The sequence below is a fragment of the Hyperoodon ampullatus genome, assembly GCF_949752795.1.
Source record: "Hyperoodon ampullatus genome assembly, chromosome: 11".
In the NCBI taxonomy this organism is placed as follows: domain Eukaryota; kingdom Metazoa; phylum Chordata; class Mammalia; order Artiodactyla; family Ziphiidae; genus Hyperoodon; species Hyperoodon ampullatus.
The window spans coordinates 75,032,578-75,059,247 of NC_136924.1; the positions used below are offsets into that span (position 1 = coordinate 75,032,578).

The 26,670-nt window shown below is 35.3% G+C and overlaps 1 protein-coding gene across 1 annotated transcript in view; it reads left to right on the forward strand.

Annotated features, from left to right (window-relative positions):
- SYT10 (synaptotagmin 10) overlaps positions 1 to 26,670 on the forward strand; it is a gene marked incomplete at both ends in the record, with an annotated part of 83,148 nt that overhangs the window by 22,411 nt on the left and 34,067 nt on the right. The window contains one exon of the mRNA XM_079714619.1: positions 12,375 to 12,942. Coding sequence (XP_079570745.1) covers positions 12,375 to 12,942 — 568 coding nt within the window. The remainder of the gene's footprint in view (positions 1 to 12,374; positions 12,943 to 26,670) is intronic.

The following is a 26,670-nucleotide window of genomic DNA, read 5'->3' on the forward strand; positions in this document are numbered from 1 at the left end:
TGAAAGGGGCTTACTGGAATTTGAGGTCTCATTAAAATCATCTAATTAGAGTTTTTCTCCCGTTGTGGAGCACAGGCTCCGGACACCCAGGCTCAGCGGCCATGGCTCACGGTCCCTGCCGCTCCATGGCACGTGGGATCCTCCCGGACTGGGGCACGAACCCATGTCCCCTGCATCGGCAGGCAGACTCTCAACCACTGCGTCACCAGGGAAGCCCAAGATTATTATTTATTGACTTTTTCCTTTGAAATATCATTGTTTGATCATTGCTATTTTCAGTCTTTCAATTTAGTTTAAAACAACCAATAAATATCAAGAAAACAGCCATTTGCAATGCGTTTCACGAAATTATCCACAAGTTCACAGTCAAAACTGAGTAACAGAGACTAATGTCTCATCTACAGTTGTTTAGCACCTACCCCATAAACTGCTGGAAAATTTCATTGCTTATTTGAACTCACATAGACCAAACTCTTATACTGGTTAGAGTATGGTAAGTTCCACAAGAGCTTTGATGAATATCATGAGCATAGCAAGGAGTGTACATGAAAGGAAGGAAAAGGGAGACCTCCTTAAGGAGATACATTTTAAGGAAGTGCATTTTAACTCAGCCTGGAAAAATCAGCAGAAGTTTGCTTGAAGGAAAATAATTTGCTGTGGTGTGTATTGAATTGTGTTAACTGTAAAGGGAAAAAGATTCTTGTGAAAAGCCATTTTTTTCTACTAAGTATGGTATTCAATCTTTAACACGAAAAACATGTTAGTAGCAGTGTTTCTCTGATTCCCAGAAGTAGCAACTAGTTTTACACTAGGACAGGGTAAAAATCGATAGCAATGGGGGTGAGTCTGTTTTCTGCTAACTGATTGACTTCCTAATCTTACCTTCCTACTTCTCTAAATCAAAGATGCATCCATGCTTTCTGACATGACATACTTTTTGTGGGTTTGGAAATCTATCAAGTTGAAAAACTGCATGGGTCATGCTTGCTACTAGGATTGAAAGAATATTCAATATATCTTTTATAAAATAAAAAAGGATTGTATCTATAAATAACTTGTCTTCTTTCTGAAATAAATTCCAGAGGGATGAGTAAGAATAATTGTTACTTCGGGGATGAGAAACTTTGGGGTAAGGAGGATGCATGGAGGTGTTATACTTTTCTGAGCTATTTAAATTTTATAACCAAGGTATGCCTCATATTTAGTTATTATGTTGACAAGTTTTCCTGAGCACTGCATTTGGGTTCATTTTTATAATCCAGTATACATTCATTTAAATTTATTTATGGATATTTAACTATAAAATAATTATCCCATGTGCCACTTCTTTATATTTATAGGAAAAACTGCTTCAAAATTATCTCATGTGGTTGGTTACTTGATTGTCATTACTATCACAACTGCAAACTGTGGCCAACTATAGTATTTAATAAAGCCTTAACATACCCAGAAATTTCAGGGTAAAAATGTTCAATTAACCTACAAAACATTTTTTTAAAATATTGATAATGGCTATGACAATATATCAACTTAGTATTCAGAATTATTCAACTCTTTCAGTTGATAAGTGCACCCTACATAAGGACACTCAATTAATGAAGACAAATTGAGGTAAGCTATGAAAATATCTTGCCTTTCTTTGTGCAGATTTTTTTTTTGGAAACCTCAGAAAAATGAAGTACTATCTCCAAAATATTATCTGCTGAATGTAAACATACAGCTTATCTGATTATCCCTAGCTAGTGGAGAATGAAAGAATACATACTGAGAACACATGTGTGAAGATTTGGTTTTAGATGCAGAATTGGTTTCTAGAAATAAAATACAATAGGGAATGACAACAGGTCATTTTAGCCCTGGATTTCTCAGTTATTAGATGAAATTGAAGAAATCAGAAAAAAACCTTTTTCTCTCAATCTTAAAAAACATAAAAATTGGATTGTACCTGTACATCTCATATTTTCTTAAGAGAAAAAGTGGAATACAAATTCATAGTTCTGCTAGAACTTTGATATAATTTCATTACCTCTTTGAATTTCCTTGTTTATGAGTGGCTGAAGAGGGAAGAAAAAAAAGTATTGTTTTTGAGTGCCTGCAATTTAGTCACTATGCCAGGCATCCTTCCTGCTAATCCTCTGCCAGCCTGTATGAGGTAAGTATTATTAATTATACCCATTACTTGTGAGTTAACTGAAGCCCAGAGAGATTTTAAAAATTGCCTAAAGCCATGCAGCTGGTGAAAGTTAGAATTCAGATTTATCCAGATTGATGGAACATGTTTTAAGAGTTAAAGCCAAGGGAATATGGTTTTTTGCAACCAAAGATGGTTAAAGTCTGCTACGGGCAGGTAGTTTGGAGGTTGGAGAATGAGGGTCACTTCCTGCTCATTCTGCTCAGTTGGAAATGTGGAATTATATGTGGTTATCATGAATAACAAGAGTCATGAGTTTAATCTGTTTAGCCTTGGGATGAATTCCTTGCAGAAAACTTGATTATTCCTAGTTCTCAAAACCCCTCATCTATATAATTACTTCATCATACTAAAAAATACCTTTATATAGAGAGGAAGGGGAAATTGCTGAGTTCATTATGCAGACAGAGAGATCCAGGGCACATCATTATAAATCAGATTATTCTGCTCAAATGCTAACTTTTCATTGAGGTCTAGCAAAGCAGAACCGCCCCCCGCCCCCCACCCCCCCACTCACACATACACACACAGTAAATTTAACTTTAATGCTTGGTTTTCTCACCTTATTAATATATCCCAGCTCTAGTCTGCTGTTGGGACTCCATTTTATTTGGTTCAGACAATAGATGACATATTCTCTCAAGTTTTGTCACTATTCTTAAACGGCATCTTGATTAGTTTAACAGCATTGCCGGAAACTGCCACATTTCCCAAGTTCTCATCTTCCTTTTCAAATACCCGGACATTTGGCCCCATCAGCCTGCTGGCAGCCAAACAACCCAACAGACATCTGTGTATTTCTTATTATTAACATTATTCTCACATCTGTCTTGATTGACTGTTGATTCATCCAATGGCCTTACTCAGTAGATACAGTCAGCAGATATAACTTTTGGGTATAGTCAGTGTACTCTACATACTCTGTCCACTCTGCAAACTCTAGTGAACTGGAAAAAAATCCACAACATAATGCAGAGAGATAAGATACCAACTTCAATATAAGGAACTACAAGTGCAAACTGTGTGGTGGAGAATGTGGAATTAAGATAATTACAAAAATCATTTTTAGCTGAGGCATGGAGAAGTCCCATTAAACTGAGACCAAAGGAAACTAGGAATTCACATAAAGACAATTGGAAGAGAGTACGCATTCTAGATGGAAACATTTTATGTGAAAAGGCACAGAATGGCAAATCTTATTATGAAAACAGCAGGTAAGTTGCCTTGATCAGAAAATAGAGGTCAGTGGAGGAATAATGGAAGATAAAGTCAGCTGGAATTAAAGTCTGAGGAGGCCTTGGAATCATGGCCCAAATTGTTCAAGGTCTGTCCTGTCAAAACTATTTGTAGCAAAAGAGTCCTTTGGATAAAGAGCTGTGTTTTAGGAAAATTAATTTGACAACAGTGTGTAGGACAGACAATAGAAAAAGGCATCTATTTTGAAAGTAATATAGTAGTTCAGGCATGATAAAAATCTTATAACATTTTGAGTCCATACTGCCCCACACATATAGCTCTACACTGCCTTCTTAGGAAGAAAACCTGCCAATTTTATTTCTGTACTGATCTTGATACCTAGACAAAACACTGTAGGAACTCAGGGTATATTTGTTGAATTTAAAAAATCAGTAAATGAATTTGATGACTTCATTTTATCTATCCAAATGGATCTTTCATGGTTTCCAGTTAGAAGGGTGCTTGGTCTTTTTATCATCCTCCTGTAGACCTCAACTCTCTGCTTCTGTGCTTTTGCTTATGCTGCTTCCCTTGTCTAGAATGATAAACTCTTTTTTATCCACTATAAGATCTTTAAGGAAAATGCATCTTTTTTTGTCCAATTATAAGCTATTGTCCTTTAAAGCCATAGCTACAGTCTAGCAATTATTTATTGTCTTAATGTTGAGCTCTAGCTGTTTGCCAGACCTGAGATGCTAAGTTCTCAAAGAACAAGTCTGTATAACCCACTTTAATGTGCTCCTAATTTCCTCACTGGGTAGGTGCATAATAAGCATCAAGTGAATGATTTGGATTGACTGATGATCTCTCCACTTTGCTTTGCTCCTTTAAAGACAGCATCAGATGGTGAGATAAACATTGCTAATATTAGGAGAAGGTTAATGATGGTGTACTCCCAAGGAGGAGTACGAGGACCAATTTTCTGTGCATTCATTAATAGTGTGAAATGAGGTGAATTGTAAGTGGCAAAATAATTTGTTGAGGATGAGAAATTATGTAGGTTAGCCACTGTTAGAGAGGATTATAAGTACCTACTGAAAATAATTTGGAAACCTAGTGACAGGTCCATTTGAACATGAACAAAAGCATGACATGGAAAGAAATCATTGACTCATATGTGCTGATGGATTTACAATTAGCTATGGTTGCTTAGAAAAGTAATTCTTAATATCATCACACATAAAGTCAGAAAGAACACTCAATGTATATTGTTAAAAGAGAAATGAAGAATTACATAAAAATATGTAATACTGGAGTGCATAGTTTTCTTTGAGATTTTTTAAAAGTTAAGTCCTTCTCTAAAGATAGCAAAAATTGCAATTTTCATTCTAAGATACTGTAAGGAGTGGAAGACAAGATGTTACACAAAGGAAGAATTTAAATGGTATTTAACCAGCTAGGATATCAAGAAGCAGTGCTTGGCCAGAACAATAGAGAACCTGAGATCTAACTCCTTGAAATAAAAGTTCATAAAACATGCTGTGCCAGTGCTTGAGGTGGTTAAATAATTTCCGCTATGAAACATATGTATTCGGTATATAAACTAACTTCTGAAATGGGGTGGCTCTTTGAACCAAGGTCAGAGATAAAACCTTATAAATGTATTCAGACTTGGAGAGTTTGTTTTCTGGCACTGATAAATATTATCTCCTCTTTACAAGCACTAATTATAAATTGATTAGGACCTTCTTCTTCATAGTACGAATAATTCTTGGGAAGTTGACTTTTATTAGTGACAAGAATCTTGTAGTAAATTATTTCATACAAACTCCAACAGACATTTCTTGAATCCCAGCATGTGTTTATTAGGAAATTCATGAAAAGATTAATAATATTTAGTTCTGCTATTATAAAGACTACTAGTAGAAGGGTTGGGGAATGGAAGGTACATCTGAAACAAATGATTTCAATACACTCTGCAGTATGCTCAATGAGATGTGGAGGAACAGAAGGAGGGACCCAGGGTGGTAGGTCAACTCAGTTGGAGGACTACAACATTTTTCTTCAAATCCTAGCTGACCTCTCTAGGAGAGAGGCTCATGATAGCCAGCAACATAATTCCAAGTAAGGGAAGGCCTAAATGACAAACTGAGCATAGAAATTTAGAGCTAGAATACAAAATTAAGGTCAAAAGACCTTATAGGGACCTAGCAATACCAAACAGAATATTCTTGGATTTATTATTCTGACAAGTAGTTATTGTGAGTTTTTTTTAATTTAGGCTTCATTTTATATTACTTCTTTTCTTTAATATAAAATATTATGTTCTCAGAACTTTGTTTGTAGATCAAAAACTACCAACCTAATTACTTCATACTCTATTCCTTTAAATATATGCTGGATCAAAAACAATTGCTTATCATCTCGTTATGATTTGTAAGCTTTTTTTTTTTAACATAGTGAAAGGCCAAGGGACAAGTATTTGCAGAATAAGAACAATTCATTTCCTTAATTACTATTAAAAACAAGTTTCCTGTAAATTCTTTGAACAGAATAAAGATAAGTTACTTAAATTAATTTTAAGCATTACATTGAATAATTGAGAAGAAAACCAGTTTTTTCTTGAAACAGCTTTTATTATGATTGGATTGTTAGTCATATGGCTAAATTCTTCAGGGAAAAATTTTAACTTATTTATTCAACAGTATTTATAGAACACTTGTTATGTGCCAGGCATTTTTCTAGACATTTGATACACATTAGGGAATAAAACTCAAAATTCCCTACCTGCATTCTTGTGGAGAGGAACCATACAACATAACTAAGTCAGTTACATGATGTTTTAGAAGATAATAGATTCTGTAGAAAATACTAGTGCAAAATAAAGGGGTTGGTAGGTCTGAATGAGGAGATGGAAGGATGGTCCATGCTGGTGTTTGGGGAGAACTTTCCCTGTGGAGGAGGCAACGAGTGCAGACGTCCTGAAGGTGGAATCTGCCTTTTCTGTCCCAACCACAGCAAGGAAACCAGTGTAGGTGTAGCAGAGAGAACCAGGTGGAGAATGCTAGGAGAAAAATCAGAGAGGTAGTAGGACCCAAACCACTTTTGGCTTTGAGTAACATGCAAAGCCACCAGAGAGTTTTTAATCAGAGGAGTGCCATGATCTAACTTGTTTTGAAAGGATCACTCTGTTGTTTTGAGTATAAACATTGAAGGAGGCAAAATGATAGAAGCAGAAAGACCACTATGGAGGCTGTAATCCAGGCCAGAAGTGATGGTGGTTCAGACCAAGGAGATGGTAGTTAATGATGGATATATATATCTATATCCTGGCTGGATTCAGGATATACTTTGAAGATAGAATAAACAGACTATGACACACTAGCTTGGGCATAAGTAAGAAAAGAGGAGTCAAGAATGACTGCATGTTTTGGCCTGAGCATCTGGAAAGATAAAATTGATAAACATGAGGCTGTGAATGGAGTGAGTTTGGGAGCCCAAAACAGGAGATATGGAACTGTTGTGTTTAAGGATGTTGTTAGAAATCTTAGTGGAAAAATTGAGTACGCAACCAGATAATAACTCTGGAATTCTGGAGAGAATCTGTAAAACATATGTAAACTTGGGGTCCACATAGAGATGGTGTTCAAAGCCAGGAGATGATATTATCAGAGAGGTGAGTGTAGATAAGAAAGAGAAAACCAGAGATGAATCCCAGAAGTACTCCAATATTAAGACGTCAGAAACAGCATTGTAGACTGAGAAGTCGAGACTAGTAAAGAAGAAGGAAAACCAGGAGGGTATAACCTGAAAGCCAAGTGAAGAGAGTACGTAAACAATCAGGAGTGATTAACTGTCAGGTGACTATTGTAAGGTCAAGTGGGGTGAGGATCATGGATTGACCGCTGAGTTTAGCAATGTCAGGGAGACATTATTGACATTTTCAAGAGCTATTATGTCAGAATTTGTATGTGAAAAACGAGTTAGAGTGAGCTTATATAGAATGGGAGAAGATAAATTGGACAGTGGATGTACTATCCTCAACTCTTTCAAGGAGTTTTGCTGCAAATGTGTTAGAGAAACAGCAGTACAGAGTGAGGAAGTAGAGTGAATGGAAGGTTCCTTTAAGATAGCAGAAATAACAGTATCCTCTTGTGCTGATGGTAATAATCCAGCAAAGAGGCAGAATTAATAATGCAGGAAGCAAAGAGGAGCAGCCTTGAAGGTGACATGAGAGAAAATGGGATTTAATATACAAGTGGAGGGATTGGCTTTAGATAATAACATGGGTAATTAATCATATCAGAAAAGTAAAAAATATGGATACAGATGCTGATAACAGGTTGATGAGGTGGAAGGTTTCTGCTCTTTGCTTCAACTTCATTAGTGAAATAGGAAGTAAGGTCATTAATTGAGATTGGGAATGAGGAAGGTGTTAGAGGTTTGAAGAAAGGTGAGAAGGTGTGAAATAGTCTTGTGAACATAGGAGATTAAGAGGGAGAATGGTTTGCTGTTCAGTGTTAGGGTTTAATGAGGAATGTGGTCATGAATTTAAAATGGAACATTGAGAGTTCTTTTATGTTTTTCTCTAGTTGTATTCGCTTGCATATGTACAGGTGTAGAAATGATGGAAAGTTGAATTCAACCAGTACTGTGGTTTTGCCCTGCAACTAAGAAGGTAGAGAGCAACAAGAGAATTGGGAATGTATGTGTGAGAGTGGCTCTATTGATTAACAATGGAATTGAAACTGGATAAAGAGGGAAAAGTGATATCAAGGAACTAGGGATTATGAAATAGTGATAGAATCAATGTATTGGAGGTTCTTGTGAGTTGGAAAGTTATTTGAATTGGAATATAAGAGGGTGTGAGCTGGAAAGAGGTGCTGCTCAGAGAGAAGCATGTGTGAAATTGGGGTTGTGGAGAGTTTGCAGCTAATTAATAATGATGAAATCTGGCTATGAATATGGTAGTAACTGAGGTAAATAGAGAACATCATTAGAAGAGAGAAATTAAAAGAACCTAGAGGCCAAGTAGTTGGAAGAAACTTGTTCATGGCTAGGAATCGAAGCAAAAACATTGTCAAAGAGAGTTAGTGAACCAAGTGATTAAAATCACTTTGAAGGGAGTGATTTGAGTATTAGTAAATGACTAACAATAAGTGGTAATGGGGATATGATCTGTTGACTTGAGCTTTAGAGCCGGGAGTGGTGTATTCAGGGAGAATGATGTGAATGTGGTAATGAAGGACAAGAGGAATGGACAACTCCTTCACTTCTAGGACCAGTGGAACAAGGATTATCGCAAAAATATCAACCACCACATGATAGGGGCACAGAACAAACAGTGTCCTTGGGGAAGAATCAGGCTTCTACTGAGCAATAACATGAGAAGAACATTTAAAGAAGAGATTAAAGATATAGAGGATTGTGCTGACATCAGACAATGAATTAATTTCAAAAATTCCTTGTGGTACATTATACAACTTAGTCTGCCTTCATATATATAGTGCCCTGCTTGGTATATGCTCAGATATTTTTGTGCTGAATGAGTCACTCTTGTCATTGTTTCAAATTGAATGGAAAAAATAGGAAACAAATAAAGATGAAAACTTTGTTTACCAGAAAATTAATTTAGTCTTATTATTTGAGCCTCTTTAGCTATAAAACAGGGTTACAACTTTTAATATATGGTGATAGTTTCCTATATAAATATTATTAATATTAAAACAGAGAGATGAACTCCTTGTAAATATATTGAATAAACAAATAAAACGCTGCTAAATATATTTTTGCTTTTCACCTCTTATTTCTCAAGCAGTACCTAAGATAAATTTAATAGTTAGTAAAGACACTGCAAGTAAGAGTAGGAGGATATAGGTTTCCCACTTAAGGAAGAAAGAACTGCTGTGGCTGAGAAGTGAGAGTCAGAGGGAATCTGTTGTCCAGGGTGGTAGTCCAGGACATGCTCACACAAGAATGACTTTGTGCCAACTCTGTATCCCCAAACAGGAAACCTAGATTTGAGATTGTCAGAACCAGAGAGTTCATTACGGCATTTGCCCTTCAGCTCCATGTGTCCTAAACTCTAATGATAATTATTAGCAGTATGAAAAATGGTAAGTTTCAAAGTTATCTGTAATATCTCATTTGACCTTCACAACTATGAAAGGACGGTTTTATGGATGAGGAAAATAAACATCAAAAAAGTGAAGTGACTTGCCCAAAGTTGCTGTTACTCCATAGGGAGGCTGGGACCAAACTATAGTCTGATTTCAGTCCAGCATTTTTTAAATCTCATCTCAGTGTAATGCTCTTCAAGTGCTTTCTCCTGGGTCGTGTGGAAAAATTGGCACGGTTTCCAGTGAGATTCCAGGACTCTACTCACACATTAACCAAAGCAGCTCTCTCCATACGTGTTGGACTTCTGGTCTCTGATTTTGTTTGAAAGAAAGGATCTGTTGGTGAAAAAAATATTTGAAAATTACCATATTAATACATTTTATTCCTATGGCATCAGATAATATTGACTATATCTAGTAGTTACTCTCAGATATTTCAGGTAAGGTGGGAAAAGTTTTTCCTTCTCCATCTGGAAGAGTACTTATGCGGTGCTTTCCTGGGTTTGAAGGGTAAGAGTGGGGTCAGTAACAGTCAAATGGCCTGTACTTTAATTGGTTGATATTTGTGTGAGACTAAATAGACACTTACCACTGTCATTCCAAAAGAGAAAAAAAATTCAAGAAGATAAAGAGGATCTGTGTTGTCATGGCTTTAACATTGTAATAATTAAAGCTTCTCTTAACTGACTAGCTAAATTGTGACTTAAAACATGAATTATTTACTGTATAAAGGGGGCACTGGCTTACTAGAACAAAAATGTTACTACTCTTTGATTCTTGTTAGAAGGGGCTTTACAGCTGCACAATTATATTCAGTGGCATAAGAAATAAATGATTGAATTTTTAGGGAGAAGATAGAAGCTTAAATTTTATTATGTTGAAATGCATAAGGGAGGTGAAATTATGGGTCAAGTTATAAAAAAAGGAATTAATTTCTTGGGAGATTTTTGCTCACAAAAATAAAAAAAAATTAAAATTGTTGCGAAAGTGATTTTGGCAGAAATATTAGATTGTTTAGTAAAATATTCTAAATCTCTTAAGAATATTGAATGTATTAACTGGATTATACTAGACCTCTTTAATAATTCACAACAACACATACTACCTGTATTCCTTTTTAAATTCTTATTATTTCTTAAATGCTCCCTGATGGTTCCCTGACCCTAATTTAAGCCCCTGATCTTGTATATCTGGAATAGATTCAGGATCATAATACATTTCATAGCATGTCCAATACATTAAAATGGGATCAATCTGAGGATCAATCTGAGGAAACAGATCACTTCAAGATTTAAGTAACTTAGTAAAGACTTTTACATATATACTCACTTAGATACTGAAACTAAAATATTGGGTCTTAAATTCAGTATAGTTTTAATTAGGAGCTTATTCCCTCATCTGAGATAAAGTTATCCTAGTTTGTTTCTTTATATAGAAATAATTTTTCAATTATGATCAAGTGGAAAAAGTTATAACAGCAAGCATAAAGGATTTTGAAGTAAGTGCTGGAGAGACATTGAATTTAAGAGAAAGATGAAAGAAGGAAAGCCAAGCTGAAGGCTACTGTAGAAAGCAAAGTATGAGATGATGAGGATATGGACCAAATAGCAATGGAAATAGAGTAGAATGGACAATTATATGAGATATCTCAAAGCAAAAAATCAACAGGACTTAGAAAATTAAGCAAATCCCATGAAATAAAGGAAAAGTGATTCAAACAAGCATACTGCCGTATTCCAAGCATAAGTGACTGATAAAAATGTTAGAGCTATTGTCAGAGATTGTGGAAGAGTGAACTGGTTTGAAAGCAAAATAGAGAAAATAATTAGTTTGCTTGAGTTTGGAACAAAATTAGGACATTTGTTTAGAAATCCCCCTTCAAGACAAAGAGATATGGAACTAGGATTTTGTCTATCTGAGAAATATCTAGGGAATCACCAGATTAAAGGTAGTAATTATAGCCCCAAAACAGATTATTAGTCTGATGGAGTGACTGAGAAGAGAAAAGAACAAAAGACCTGGAACCAGACAGTGAGGAAACACATAAGTTGACATAGCTCATGCTAGAAATCATGGAGAAAGTATGAGAAGCAGATCTTAATGCAAGTCACATTTATGAGCCATTAGTAAGCTGATATACCTAATGTTCTGGAAATGTTGGAGAGATAAATAGTAACAGTGAGTATAGGAAATTCAGTTTGAATTTTAAGAACTATTATTTAGCCCCAAACTCTAAAATTCTACAGTCTTTTAATCCTTAAGAGTTTCTGAAGCCCACTCCATGTTGAAAAAAAGAAAATGTACTAATTTTTTCTGTCATAACTATATATTCTTTTGAAAAATACACATTCATTTAGTTATCTTAAGTATTAGAAATAACACAGCATAAGAATATGTGGACTTATGTTTTTTTTAATATTGTCATCACTAAAATGGGAAATTCATAAGACCAAAATATTCAGATGAAAAGAAACCAGCCATCTGAATGATTTGTTTACATAATGTTTACATCTAGATACACCCAGGTAACATTTTGTAGAATACTGAACTTTTTTGGTAATCATCTTTCTTTACAATTGTGTTGAAAAGTTTTGGGCTTATTATGGTACATAAAAATACCAAAAGCTCATAAAAATGTACATATGTGTGTTTTAGGTGTTTCTATAATATTAGGAGACTTTTCTTTGAATATTGCATTCCTGGTTTTTCAAAAGTAACTGTGTGTGTGTGTGTGTGTGTGTGTATGTATGTGTATCCATCTGTTTTTTGCTGTAGATATAATGCTCCCATTATCCTGGGTGTGGGGGAGAGTTTATATGCCACTGTATATAACATTATCATCAAAATGATCTACTTAAATGATTTTGTGTGTATGTGTGTGTGTACAGACACAATTCCTTCAGAAGACACCTACCAAGGCAAATGCAGGTTTCCAGTGTTGATTTTGGCATGGGCACAGAACCCATTTTACAAAGAGGAGAAACAACAACCAGCATTGGGAGAATAAAACCAGAGCTCTACAAACAGAAATCAGTTGACTCTGAGGGCAACAAGAAAGAAGATGTCAAAACCTGTGGGAAGCTTAACTTCACCCTCCAGTATGATTATGAAAATGAACTTCTAGTTGTTAAAATTATCAAAGCCTTAGATCTCCCTGCTAAAGACTTCACAGGAACTTCTGACCCTTACGTGAAGATGTATCTTCTTCCAGACAGGAAAAAGAAATTTCAGACCCGTGTGCACAGAAAAACTTTAAATCCTGTGTTTGATGAAACTTTTCAGTTTCCTGTAGCATATGATCAACTAAGCAACCGAAAACTACATTTCGGTGTGTATGATTTTGACAGATTTTCTAGACATGACATGATTGGGGAAGTGATTTTTGATAATTTGTTCGAAGCCTCTGATCTCTCCAGGGAAGCCACAGTATGGAAAAATATTCATTGTGCTACCACAGTAAGTTATAATTCCACCAATGTTTTCCTTTTTATTTGAACTGCAGTGATAAAATAGACTAATTTTTACCCACATTAGTTCTACAAATTAGAGAATTTATGTCCTAAAGACCTGCAAACAGAGTATGTGATTACATACATATATAATAATTCAGACACTTAACACTATGTAGGTAACATTAGTGATTGTATAAATAAAAAATCTTTTCCTTCAACGTCTAACCTTTGTTTCTACACTTTCTGTTTGGGGAAATTCATTACTTCACTGTATTGGACATTTCTTGTAATTTGCCAAAAATAGTAGGCCTTTTCTCTTGTAAAATATTTATCTGTAACCTATTATCAACACTCAATTTCTTCATAGTTATTATTGACTTTCATTATTTAAGATGATTTTGTTCCTCAGATTAAACCTAAAACGTACTTTGATGCCACTGGAAACTCCTTGATTTTATCTTAAACAACCCATTCCTTCAGGAGATTTTGTGGAATTGATACGATTGTAGCATTTGAAATGCCGAATGATCAAGAAGTAATTGTTTACCTTAGAAATTTTCCTTTTCATTACAAAATGCTTTTTCTGATTATAAAATAATTTAATATTGAAAATTTTAGAAACAGGGTAAAAAACATAAAATTAAATAATCCATAATGCCATGAATTATATGTAAAAACTTGGCATATTTCTTTCTACTTTTTTTCTATGAATGTTTTAAAATAATTAAGATCAAACCAAGTTTAAACTTTTTCACACTCATTTTTTTGTGCTATATATGTTTTAGTACATGATGTTTAAATATATGATCCATTTTCCTAACCATTCTTTTATTGTTGGACATTTGAATTAGGCATAAATTTTGTTAGACTAAAAATTTGTTGCATTCTTTATACATAAATCTCTTTTTTATTCAAGATTATTTGTCCAGAATAGAATTGGAGAAACAGAATTAGGGAACTGGTCTCTTTGGAGGTTAGATTGCTAAATTTTTTCATTTATTAGTTTTTAAATGAAGACATTTAATTTTTTACTACCAAGTTGTCTTAACATCTTTTGTCTAAGTTTTACCACAAATTATAAACTAGAAATGTTGAAGTTTTGGACAGTGACCGGGATTATTTAAAAAACAAGAAAACTGTTTTTTAATTCAAAATAGCTCCTTTTGTGTTTCCCCCTTATTAATGTTTTACTAAGTACAACCAGTATTTAGGGTTATTAAATTTTCATTATTGGGTTTTTATTTCATGGTCTCCACTGTGATAATCTATTAGGGAACAAACTGGATCTCTTTTGATTTCATATTGTTTTTCACATTATTAATTCCTACAGGGATAAAAGTGGTGAAGAGTGAATTTTACTGTTTTAAATATATGACACCTTCTGTAGAATTCTACAAATGCAGATAATAATTAATTGTTAGGTTATTTCTCTTGATTCACCAATCTTATATTAGTCCTTCTTCATTCAACAAATATTTGCTGATTGCCTACTCTGTGTTTGATGTACTGTAAGTACTAGGGGTGCAACAAAGGTTACCATACAAAAACTGTTCTGTTCATATATTTGGGTTCAGGTAAGTAACCCCTAAGTGAAGTCTAAAAATTAACATAATTTTATAGGTGATTGACAGTGGATTATTTTTTTTTACATTCATAAGTTTTTGTATTCCATACTGGTCCTTAAAAAACAGTAAGAATCCCTTGTGGAAGCTTCAATTTTTGACTGCTAATAGAACATAAACTGTTTTTTTGGTAAATATTAATGAATTCTTCAACTTTATTTTCAACTCTCCCATGTGCTTGAAGTATTAATTTTTTATTTCTGCTGTAAAAATTACCACAAATGTAGTGTCTTAAAATAACACAAGTTTATCACCTCATATTTCTGTAGGTTAGAAGTCCAACATAGGTCTTATTGGACTAAAATCAAGGTATTGGCAGGGCTCTGTTCCTTTCTGGAGCCTCTAAGGGTGGTCCATTTCCTTGCCTTTTCCAGATTCTAGCAGTCACGGGCATTCCTTGGTTTAGATTTAACCCACGTGAGCAATCTATGATAAGCTTCCCATCACAAGGTTTATAATCTTAATTGCATCTTCAAAGTTCTTTTTGCCATGTAGGTAGCATACTCAGGTCAGGATATTAGGAAGCAGCCATCTTTAGGGATGCCTTTATTCTGCCTATCACAACATAGACATTTTCATTTCAGTATTCTGGATATGAAAGGAGGTATGCAGATAATAATATGTATTATTAAATTATTCTAGTCAAATGACGTTTCTCTTTAACTGGAACAGTGAGCCACACACTGTTCTAGATACTGTTTATGACTTTTTTGTTGCAAAGATAGTGATGAAACCTAAATTCCTTGACTACGGGACCAAAGTTCACAGTATACACTAATATCATCTTTATGGTTAATGTAGTATTTAATTAAAACTTCTCAAGCTTTTGAAAAATTATTAAACAATTTTATATTCTTATATTAATAAAAATGAAAAAAATAATGTGAGTTGAAATTTGCTTAAGAAACTGTCTTTTCCTACTCACACATCTTTAATTTTAAGTAATTTCACACAGAAATTATAGAATGTTCTAGGAAGAAGGAGAAAGGAAAAAAAGTAATGTAGTCATATACCCTCACTAAATACTTGTTGAATAAATAACTTAGCATATTTGCATATAAGGCCAAGTGAAAGAATGTATGTTAGTACAAATCTCCCAGAAGAAAAAAAAAAAAACAGTGCAATGATGTACCTTTTGATATGCTTGGTTATATTTGTTGACATTAACTACTTTCTGTAGGCAAAAATTATTCAGTGTGTAGCACAAATTAAAAATTATTCAGTGCCTAGCACAATTTCATATGTAAAATAAACCAGAAATATTTAAATTTATTGTTAAAAATCCTAAATGGTTGAAACAAGAGGCACGTATCATGTATTTATAATTTTATTACCAATAAATTATTTACATGCAAGAGGGGTTAATATTTTTATCAGGAATTAGCAGGGCTTTTTTTAAATTTCAGGTTGACTAAAATAAAAAAATAAAGGCGTGTCTTTATTCTGTGCAAAACATTAGTTTTCACTTTAGAGCAGTATATTACAAATATGGCAAGCCAGTTGGCTCTTCAACTAACAGAAATATCTTTAACATAGGGAAAAATCACATTGGAGGACAGTGTGTACCCTATGCCTCTACTTCTGTAATGGGAAAGAGAAATATATATTCATATTCAGTTATATATACAAAAAAAGTTCTATATGAGGAGACACAAGAATTTAATAACAGTTGTTACCTATTGGCAAAAATAGTAGAAGCTGGATGAATATGGAGAAGGAATGATTTGCAACATATTCCTTTATATACATTTTAAGCTTAAACTATGTGAGAATAATATTATTCAGATTTTAATTAACATTTTTTCAGAAAGTCCTGTTTAATAAATACTAATGTATTTTGAATATATAAATGTAGTTTTCTTATACATACTCAAGAATCCATTGAAAGTTTACATAGATAAGGAAAAGCTTTCCTTCTTATGAACAGAACCACTTCATTTTGCATAATTATTTATTTACTCATCTATTCAAATAACATTTTTTTTTCAGCACCAACTATGTTCTAGACACTTAGGAATTCTCAAAGGAGTAAGTGTGTGTGTGTGTGTGTGTGTGTGTGTGTGTGTGTGTAACCACACTGACCTGGTTTATAGCTATAAAATGCTTGAATCTATTATCTTCTAACTAAGGGTCTATCAAATATTATTTTTTTGAATATTTCTGTTTTGTAAATAAGTTCATTTATACTATTTTTTAGATCCCACTTATCAGTGATAACATATAATATTTGTCTTTCTCTGTGTGACTTACTTCATTTAGTATGACAATGTCTTTATTTCATTCTTTATTATGGCTAAGTATTATTCCTATTTCATTGTATACATGTGTGTGTGTCTATATATATCACATCTTCTTTATGCATTCATCTGTTGATGGATATTTAGGTTGCTTCCATATCTTGGCTATTGTAAATAGTGCCACTCCAAATATTGAGGTGCATGTATCTCTTCAAATTAGAGCTTTCCTCTTTTCTGGATTTATGCCCAGGAGTGAGATTGCTGGATCATATGGTGACTCTATTTTTAGTTTTTTAAGGAAACTCCATACTGTTTTCCATAGTGGCTGCACCAATTTACATTCCCACCAACAGTGTAGGAGGATTCCCTTTTCTCGACACCCTAGCCAGCATTTGTTTGTAGATATTTTAATAATGGCCATTCTGACTGATGTGACACAATACCTCATTGTAGATTTGATTTGAATTTCTCTGATAATTAGCAATATTGAGCATCTTTTCACATGACTGTTGTCTTCTTTTTATGTCTTCTTTGGAGAAATGTCTATTTAGGTCTCCTGCCCACTTTTTGAGTGGGTTGTTTTTTTTGTTTTTGTTTTTGAGTTGTATGAGCTGTTTGTATATTTTGGAAATTAAGCCCTTGTCAGTTGCGTCTTTGCAAATATTTTCTCCCAGTATGTAGGTTGTCTTTTCATTTTGTTTATGGTTTCCTTTGCTGTGCAAAAGCTTGTAAGTTTGCTTAGGTCCCATTTGTTTATTTTTGCTTTTATTTCTATTGCGTTGGGAGACTGACCTAAGAAAACATTGTTACAACTTATGGCAGAGAATGTTTTGCCTATGTTCTCTTCTAGGAGTTTTATGGTGTCATGTCTTATATTTAAGTCTTTGAGCCATTTTGAGTTCATTTTTGTGTATGATGTGGGGTAGTGTTCCAATTTCACTGATTTACATGGAGCTGTCCAGCTTTCCCAATACCATTTGCTGAAGAGACTGTCTTTTCTCCACTGCATATACTTGCCTCCTTTGTTGACGATTGACCATAGGCATGTGGATTTATTTCTGGGCTCTCTATTCTGTTCCATGGATCTTTGTCTGGTTTTGTGCCAATGCCATGCTGTTCTGATTACTGTAGCTTTGTATTATTGTTTGAAGTCTGGAAGGGTTATGCCTCCAGCTTTGTTCCTTTTCCTCAACATTGCTTTGGCAATTCTGGGCCTTTTGTGTTTCCATATAAATTTTAGGGTTATTTGTCCCTCCCTTCTGGCAACCACCAGTTTGTTCTTTGTATCTGTGAGTATATTTCTGTTTTATTGTGTTTGTTTTATTTTTTAGGTTCCACATATGAGTGAAATTACATGGTATTTATCTTTCTCTTTTAATTTATTTCACTTAGCATAATACCCTCAAGTTCTATCCATATTATTGCAAATGACAAGATTTTATTCTTTTTCTATGACTGAGTAGTATTCCATTGTATACATATATACCACATCTTCTTTATCCATTTATCTATCAATGGAAACAGGTGGTTTCCATATCTTGGCTACTGTAAATAATGCTGCAATGAACATAGAGGTGCATATATATTTTCAAAAGAGTGTTTTTGTTTTCTTCAGATAAATACCCAGAAGTGTAATTGCTGGCCCATATGGTAGTTCTATTTTTTCATTTTTTAAAGGAACCTCCACACTGTTTTCTATAGTGGTTGCACCAAGTTACAATTTCCACCAGCATTGTATTCTCTTTTCTCCACATCCTCACCAAAATTTTTTTCTTGTCTTTTGATAATTGCCATTCTGACAGGTGTGAAGTGGTATCTCATTGTGGTTTTTGAGTTGCATTTCCCTAATGATTAGTGATGTTGAACACCTTTACATGTGTTTATTGGCCATCAGTATGTTTTCTTTTGAAAAATGTCTATTCATGTCCTCTTCCCATTTTTTAATCAGGTTGTTTGCTTTTTCAATGTTGAGTTGTATGAGTTCTTTGTATATTTTGGCTGTTAACCCCTTATCACATATATGATTTGCAGATGTCTTCTCCCACTCAGTAGGCAGCCTTTTTGTTTTGTTGATAGTTTCCTTTCCTGTGCAAAAGCTTTTTTAGTTTGATCTAGTCCCATTGGTTTGTTTATGCTTTTGGTTTCCTTGCCTGTGGAGACACATCCAAAAAAATATTGCTAAACCAATATCAAAGAAGTTACTGCCTGTTATCTTCTAGGAATTGTATGGTTTTGTACATTTAGGTCTTTAATCCATTTGGAGTTTATTTCTTTATATGGTGTGAGAGAGCAATCAATTTGATTCTTTTGAATGTAGCTGTACAGGTTTCCAACACCATTTATTGAAGAAGCTTTATCCCATTGTATTTTCTTGCCTCCTTTGATGTAGATTAATTGCCTAGCTAAGTGTGAGTTCATTTCTCAAGTCTCTATTCTGTTCCATTGATTGTTTTTGTGCCACTACCATACAGTTTTGATTACTATAGCTTTGTAGAATAGTTTGAAGTCAGGGAGCATGACACCTCCAGCTTTGTTCTTCTTTCCCAAAATTGCTTTGTCTATTCAAGGTTTTTTGTGGTTCCATAAAAATTTTAGTGTTATTAGTCCTAGTTCTGTAAAAAATGCCATTGGTATTTTCATAGGTATTGCACTGAGTCTGTAGATTGCTTTGGGTAGTATGGACATTTTAATTGTATTGGTTCATACAATTCATGAGCACAGTATATTGTTCCATTTATTTGTATTGTCTTCAATTTCTTTCTTCAAAGTCTTGGAGTTTTCAGAGTAAAGATCTTTCACCTTCTTGGTTAAATTTATTCCTAGATATTTTATCCTTTTTGATGCAGTTTTAAATGGGATCCTTTTCTTTATTTATCTTTCTGACAGTTTGTTATTAGTGTATAAAATGCAACAGATTTCTGTATATTAGTTTTTTGGGGGTTGTTTTTGTTTTTTTGCAGTACGTGGGCCTCTCACTCTTGTGGCCTCTCCCATTGTGGAGCACAGGCTCTGGACGCACAGGTTCAGTGGCCGTGGCTCATGGGCGCAGCTGCTCTGCGGCATGTGGGATCTTCCCAGACCGGGGCACGAACCCGCCTCCCCTGCATCAGCAGGCAGACTCTCAACCACTGCGCCATCAGGGAAGCCCCTGTATATTAGTTTTTTTTCTTCAATGTTACTGAATTCTTTTATTAGTGCTACTACTTTGTTGGTGGAGTCTTTGACACTATATATAGTGTCAGGTCATCAGAAAACAGTGACAGTTTTACTTCTTCCTTTCCAAGGGGCACGAACCCGCCTCCCCTGCATCAGCAGGCAGACTCTCAACCACTGCGCCATCAGGGAAGCCCCTGTATATTAGTTTTTTTTCTTCAATGTTACTGAATTCTTTTATTAGTCCTACTACTTTGTTGGTGGAGTCTTTGACACTATATATAGTGTCAGGTCATCAGAAAACAGTGACAGTTTTACTTCTTCCTTTCCAATTTGGATGACTTTTATTTCTTTTTCTTGACTAATTGTTGTGGCTAGAATTTCCAGTACTATGCTGCATAAAAGTGGCAAGAATGGGCATCTTTGTGTTGTTCCTGATCTTAAAGGAAATACTTTCAACTTTTCACCATTGAGTATGATATTAGCTATGGGTTTATCATATATGGCCTTTAATATGTTGAGGTATACTCCTTCTAGGCCCACTTTGATGAGAGTTTTTATCATAAATTAATGTTGAATTTTATCAAGTGGTTTTTCAGCATCTATTGAGATGATCATATGATTTTTATCCTTTGTTTTGTTAATGTGGTATATCACATTGATTAATTTGTGTATATTGTACCATCCTTGCATCCCTGGAATGAATCCAACTTGATCATTCTCTCTTTATCTTTAACATTTGCCATTTTAATTATAATATGCCTTGGTGTGGATATCTTTAGGTTCATCTTGTTTGGAACTGTCAGTGCTTCCTATACCTGGATGTGCAGAGGTTAGGGAAGTTTTCAACCATTATTTCTTCAAATATATTTTCCATCTCTTTGTCTTTCTCTCCTTTTTCTAGGAACTCTGTAAATATTATAATGCTTGATTTTTATCCTTGAGGTAAGGTCCCCTAAACTCCCCTTTAACTTTCCTTTAAAAAAGGAAATCCTTTCTTCTATTTGCTGTTTTGATTGGGTGATTTTACTATTCTATCTTTTATATTGCTTGTTTTTCTTTGTCATATTATCTGCTGTTGATTTCCTCTAGTGTATTTTTATTTCAGTTATTGTACTCTTCATTTCTGATTGATTCATTATTATATTTTCTAAGTCTTTGTGAAGTTCTCAATGAATTTTCCCGTTCTTTTCCTGAGTTGGGTGGGCATTTTTGTGACTGTTTCTATGAACTCTTTCAGTTAAATTACTTGTTCCCATTTCATCAGACTTTTTTCTGGGGTTTTATTTTGTTCTTTTGTTTAGAACATATTCTTCTGTCTCCCCATTTTGTTTGACTTTAGATTTTCTTTCTATGAATTAGGCAAAACAGCTAATTCTCTACAGTCTTGATGGAGTTGCCTGTGTGGCTGAATCTCCTGTGTAGGTTACTTGTGCCTAGTGGCTTTGGCAGGCTGGCTGGAGTGGGAGCAGTCCAGGCCAAGTGTGGTTTCTGGGTAGTGCTGTGCCTGAGGCCACCTTGTGGGGCACTGAAGCTGGTTCGGGTCAGTCTGGAGGGCAGTACTTTGGGAGTGCTACACTGGATGTCACCTTGGCAGGATGGCTGGGTCTGGGGCTGGAGTGGGTATGGGCTGGGAGGAGTCCCAGAGGGACTCAAACAGTGGTGAGTCCCTGGTACCTCTGACCCCAGAGAAGAGTCCAGTAGTGCCCTGCTCATTTGGAAGAACCTCTAGGATTAGTAAATAGATTTTCTTCTCATATAGTTTAGATGCTCTTTAAACTGCCATGTTTTTAACGGTATCCCAGAACAGGCAAGTCTATGCCCGAGCCCCTCAGCAATATCCCTCCCTACTTCAGGTTACTGCAATGAGGGTGTGGTTCCCATAGATATCATGTCTCTGTCTTTCCTACCCATTTCTATATGGTCCTTCTATGTTCAGTAGCTGTTCAATCAGTCCTCAGGTCTTCTGGAGGAGATACTGTATATGTAAAGTGTAGATTCAGTATGTCTGTGGGAGAAGGTGAGCTAAGTGTCTTCTTATCCTGCCATTTTGCCCTTCACCCCAGCACCACCTATTCAACATTTTTTTTTTTTTTTTTTTTGCGGTACACGGACCTCTCACTGTTGTGGCCTCTCCCGTTGCGGAGCACAGGCTCCGGACATGCAGGCTCAGCCACCATGGCTCACAGGCCCAGCCGCTTTGCAGCATGTGGGATCTTCCTGGACCAGGGCACGAACTCGTGTCCTCTGCATCGGCAGGCAGACCCCCAACCACTGTACTACCAGGGAAGCCCCCTACTCAACTTTTAACAACAGACTGTTAAAAGGGACTTTGTCTCACAAATATTTTATATTCAATAAATCACCAGAGCCTAAGTTCTTTAGTGACTAGACTTCACTTCCTCTTAACTACAGCCAGAGACAGAGACAGAAAAAGACAGAGAGAGATAGAGGCCCATGAATGATAGACAAGCTACATGGTGATTGCACTCTTTACATTTAGAACAATGTAGGAATTTAAATTGGAAATTATGTAGATGCTATGAATATAGGCAAAAAAAAATCATCTTGCTTTTTAAACAACCACAAATATTATTATTCAAAATTTAACTTTTAGATATACATTAACTTTGAATTTTTGTTTTGTGCAGCAGAATGCCGTAATGAATATTACAGGAATGTACTACTTAAACTGCTAATAAAAGGCTAATATAATCACTGTTGTGGACTCTGGAACAAACTGACCATGGCTTTGCATCCTTGCTGTGTCATTTATCTGTATGTCTTTGAGTAAGTTACTAGATCTCTCTAAGTCTTAATTATCTTATCTGCAAAATGGGGATTATGAGAAGGTGAACCATAGTTTGTTGAATAGACTAAATAGATGCCTAGCACAGAGCCAGACATTTGCAAATGCTCAGTATACATTAGCGGCCAAGAAGTATAAACAGAATGATATCACTGGAATATGGTTTTGGTGTTGTAGTTGACATATTAAATAGGAAAGAAGATCTTGGTGCTAAAAATGGCTATGTCCTATTATAATAGTGAAGATAGTTTTAGGTGGTATGCTTTTCTATTTAGGTCAGAAAGTTTTGTGTGAGAGATAATTTAAATCTATTTAGTTACTGTATGCTGTGATTCAGTGAGTAGATACTATTTCTTCTTTTATGATATATATACTCACACTGATACCTAGCATGCCCCTCATCTCCCACCTGACTTGACTCTTCCTTTTCCACTGGGCACGTCTCCTCTTTTTTTCCTCACCAACCTCTGCATGCACTTATCAAATGTATCTTATAAAACCTCAAGAGTTAATGATGCTGGTTATCTTCCGTATGTTCCTTTCCAATAATCTTCACCCTGTTTGGTGCCTTAAGTGGCTGGCCTGTTTGTCCACAAGCTCTCTGCTCTCTGAGTTCTGGCAAGAGCTGTTAGGACAGAAGGAGAATCACATTTGGATATGTATTCTCTTTAGATCTTTCTCTGAGAGATTGCCTCAGGATGGCTATGTCCTTTATCTGAGGGTACTGTTCCTCTCAAATTAGGCTATTATTATTACCACTTCTTTCTGAATTCAGGTAAATGTCCCAACCCACTTGCCCTTTCAGACGTAGGGGTCATTACCACCTCTACTCTTACCCGCACCAGGGCACCACACCATCTCTTGTGGTTTCCCTACTTCCTGCTCACATCACTGTAGATGGGCCCATCATTAAGCCCTCTGGAATTACTCTAATTTGTGTGTGTCATTTGTTTCTTCTTGTATCCCTGAATGATACCACAAAGAAAGAAAATGTTTCCTGATTACAAATAGTTTAATTTCCTGTAACCTTCTTAGACCATGCCATGTGTCTAAGATGTTTCATGTGTTTAGTACCTTTAAGGAAGCTAAATTAGTCCATTAAATTCTTAATAATAAGACAAGGCCTTAAACCACAAAAAGAACCATTACATTGTTAAAATTTTCTAATCTTTTCTTTTTTTAACATCATTATTGGAGTATAATTGCTTTACACTGTTGTATTAGTTTCTGCTGTATGACAAAGTGAATCAGCTATATGCATGCATATATCCCCATATCCCCTCCCTCTTGTGTCTCTCTCCCACCCTCCTTATCCCACCTCCCTAGGTGGTCACAAAACATCAAGCTGATCTCCCCGTGCAATGCAGCTGCTTCCCACTAGCTATCTATTTTACATTTGGTAGTGTATATATGTGAGTGCTTCTCTCTCACTTCATCCCAGCTTCACTTCCCCCTCCCCGTGTCATCAAGTCCATTCTCTACATCTGCGTCTTTATTCCTGTCCTGCCCCTAGGTTCTTCAGAACCATTTTTTCCCCTTTAGATTCCATATATATATATTAGAAGATGGTATTTGTTTTTCTCTTTCTGGCTTACTTCACTCTCTATGAGAGATTCTAGGTCCATCCATCTTACTACAAATAACTCAGTTTTGTTTCTTCTTATGGCTGAGTAATATTCCATTGTATATTTGTGCCATATCTTCTTTTTCCATGCATCTGTCGATGGACACTTAGGTTGCTTCCATGTCCTGGTTATTGTAAATACAGCTGCAATAACATTGTGGTACATGTGTCCTTTTGAATTATGGTTTTCTCAGGGTATATGTCCAGTAGTGGGATTGCTGGGTTGCATGGTAGTTCTATATTTAGTTTTTTAAAGAACCTCCATACAATTCTCCATAGTGGCCTTATCAATTTACATTCCCACCAACAGTGCAAGAGGGTTCCCTTTTCTCCGCATCCTCTCCAGCATTTATTGTTTCTAGATTTTTGGATGATGGCCATTCTGATGGGGGTGAGGTGATACCTCCTTACAGTTTTGATTTGCATTTCTAAGGATTAGTGATGTTGAGCATCCTTTCCCATGTTGGCAACCTGTATATCTTCTTTGGAGAAATGTCTATTTAGGTCGTCTGCCCATTTTTGGATTGGGTTCTTTGTATTTTTGATATTGAGCTGTATGAGCTGCATGTATACTTTGGAGATTAATCCTTTGTCAGTTCCTTCATTTGCAAATATTTTCTCCCATTCTGAGGGTTGTCTTTTCATCTTGTTTATGGTTTCTTTGCTGTGCAAAAGCTTTTAAGTTTCATTAGGTCCCATTTGTTTATTTTTGTTTTTATTTCCATTTCTCTAGGAGGTGGTTCAAAAAGATCTTGCTGTGATTTATGTCATAGAGTGTTCTGCCTATGTTTTCCTCTAAGAGTTTGATAGTGTCTGGCCTTACATTTAGGTCTTTAAACCATTTTTAGTTTATTTTTGTGTATAGTGTTAGGGAGTGTTCTAATTTCATTCTTTTACATGTAGCTCTCCAGTTTTCCCAGCACCACTTATTGAAGAGGGTGTCTTTTCTCTATTGTATATTCTTGCCTCCTTTATCAAAGGTAAGGTGGCCATATGTGCATAGGTTTATCTCTGGGTTTTCTATTCTGTTCATTGATCTATATTTCTGTTTTTGTGCCGGTACCATACTGTCTTGATTATTGTAGCTTTAGAGGTTAGTCTGAAGTCAGGGAGCCTGATTCCTCCAGCTCCATTCTTCTTTCTCAAGATTGCTTTGGCTATTTGTGGTCTTTTGTGTTTCCATACAAATTGAAAAATTGATTGTTCTAGTTCTGGGGAAAATGCCATTGGTAGTTTGACGTGGATTGCACTGAATCTGTAGTTTGCTTTAAGTAGTATAGACATTTTCACAATATTGATTCTTCCAATCCAAGAACATGGTCTATCTCTCCATATGTTTGTATCATGTTTAATTTCTTTCATCAGTGTCTTGTAGTTTTCTGCATACAGGTCTTTTGTCTCCTTAGGTAGGTTTTTTCCTAGGTATTTTATTCTTTTTGTTGCAATGGTAAATGGGAGTGTTTCCTTAATTTCTCTTTCAGTTTTTTCATCATTAGTGTATAGGAATGCAAGAGATTTCTGTGCATTAATTTTGTATCCTGCTCTTTTACCAAACTCATTGGTTACCTCTAGTAGTTTTCTGGTAGCATCTTTAGGATTCTCTATGTATAGTATCATGTCACCTGCAAACAGTGACAGCTTTACTTCTTCTTTTCCGATTTGTGTTCCTTTTATTTCTTTTTCTTCTCTGATTGCTGTGGCTAAATCTTCCAAAACTATGTTGAATAATAGGGGTGAGAGTGGGGATCTTTTTCTTGTTCCTGATCTTAGAGGAAATGGTTGCCGTTTTTCACCATTGAGAATGATGTTGGCTGTGGGTTTGTTATATATGGCCTTTATTATGTTGAGGTAAGTTCCTTGTATGCCTACTTTATGGAGGGTTTTTATTATAAATGGGTGTTGAATTTCGTCAAAAGTTTTATCTGCATCTATTGAGATTATCATATGGTTTCTATCCTTCCATTTGTTAATATGCTGTACCATATTGACTGATTTCCGTATACTGAAGAATCCTTGCATTCCTGGGAAAAACCCCAATTGATCATGTTGTATGATCCTGTTAATGTGCTGTTGGATGTTGTTTGCTAGTATTTTGTTGTGGATTTTTGCATCTATGTTCATGAGTAATATTGGTCTATAGTTTTTTTCTTTTTATGACATCTTTCTCTGGTTTTGGCTTCAGGGTGATGTTGGCATCGTAGAATGAGTTTGGGAGTGTTCCTCCTTCTGCTATATTTTGGAAGAATTGAGAACAATAGATCATTGTTCTTCTCTAAATGTTTGATAG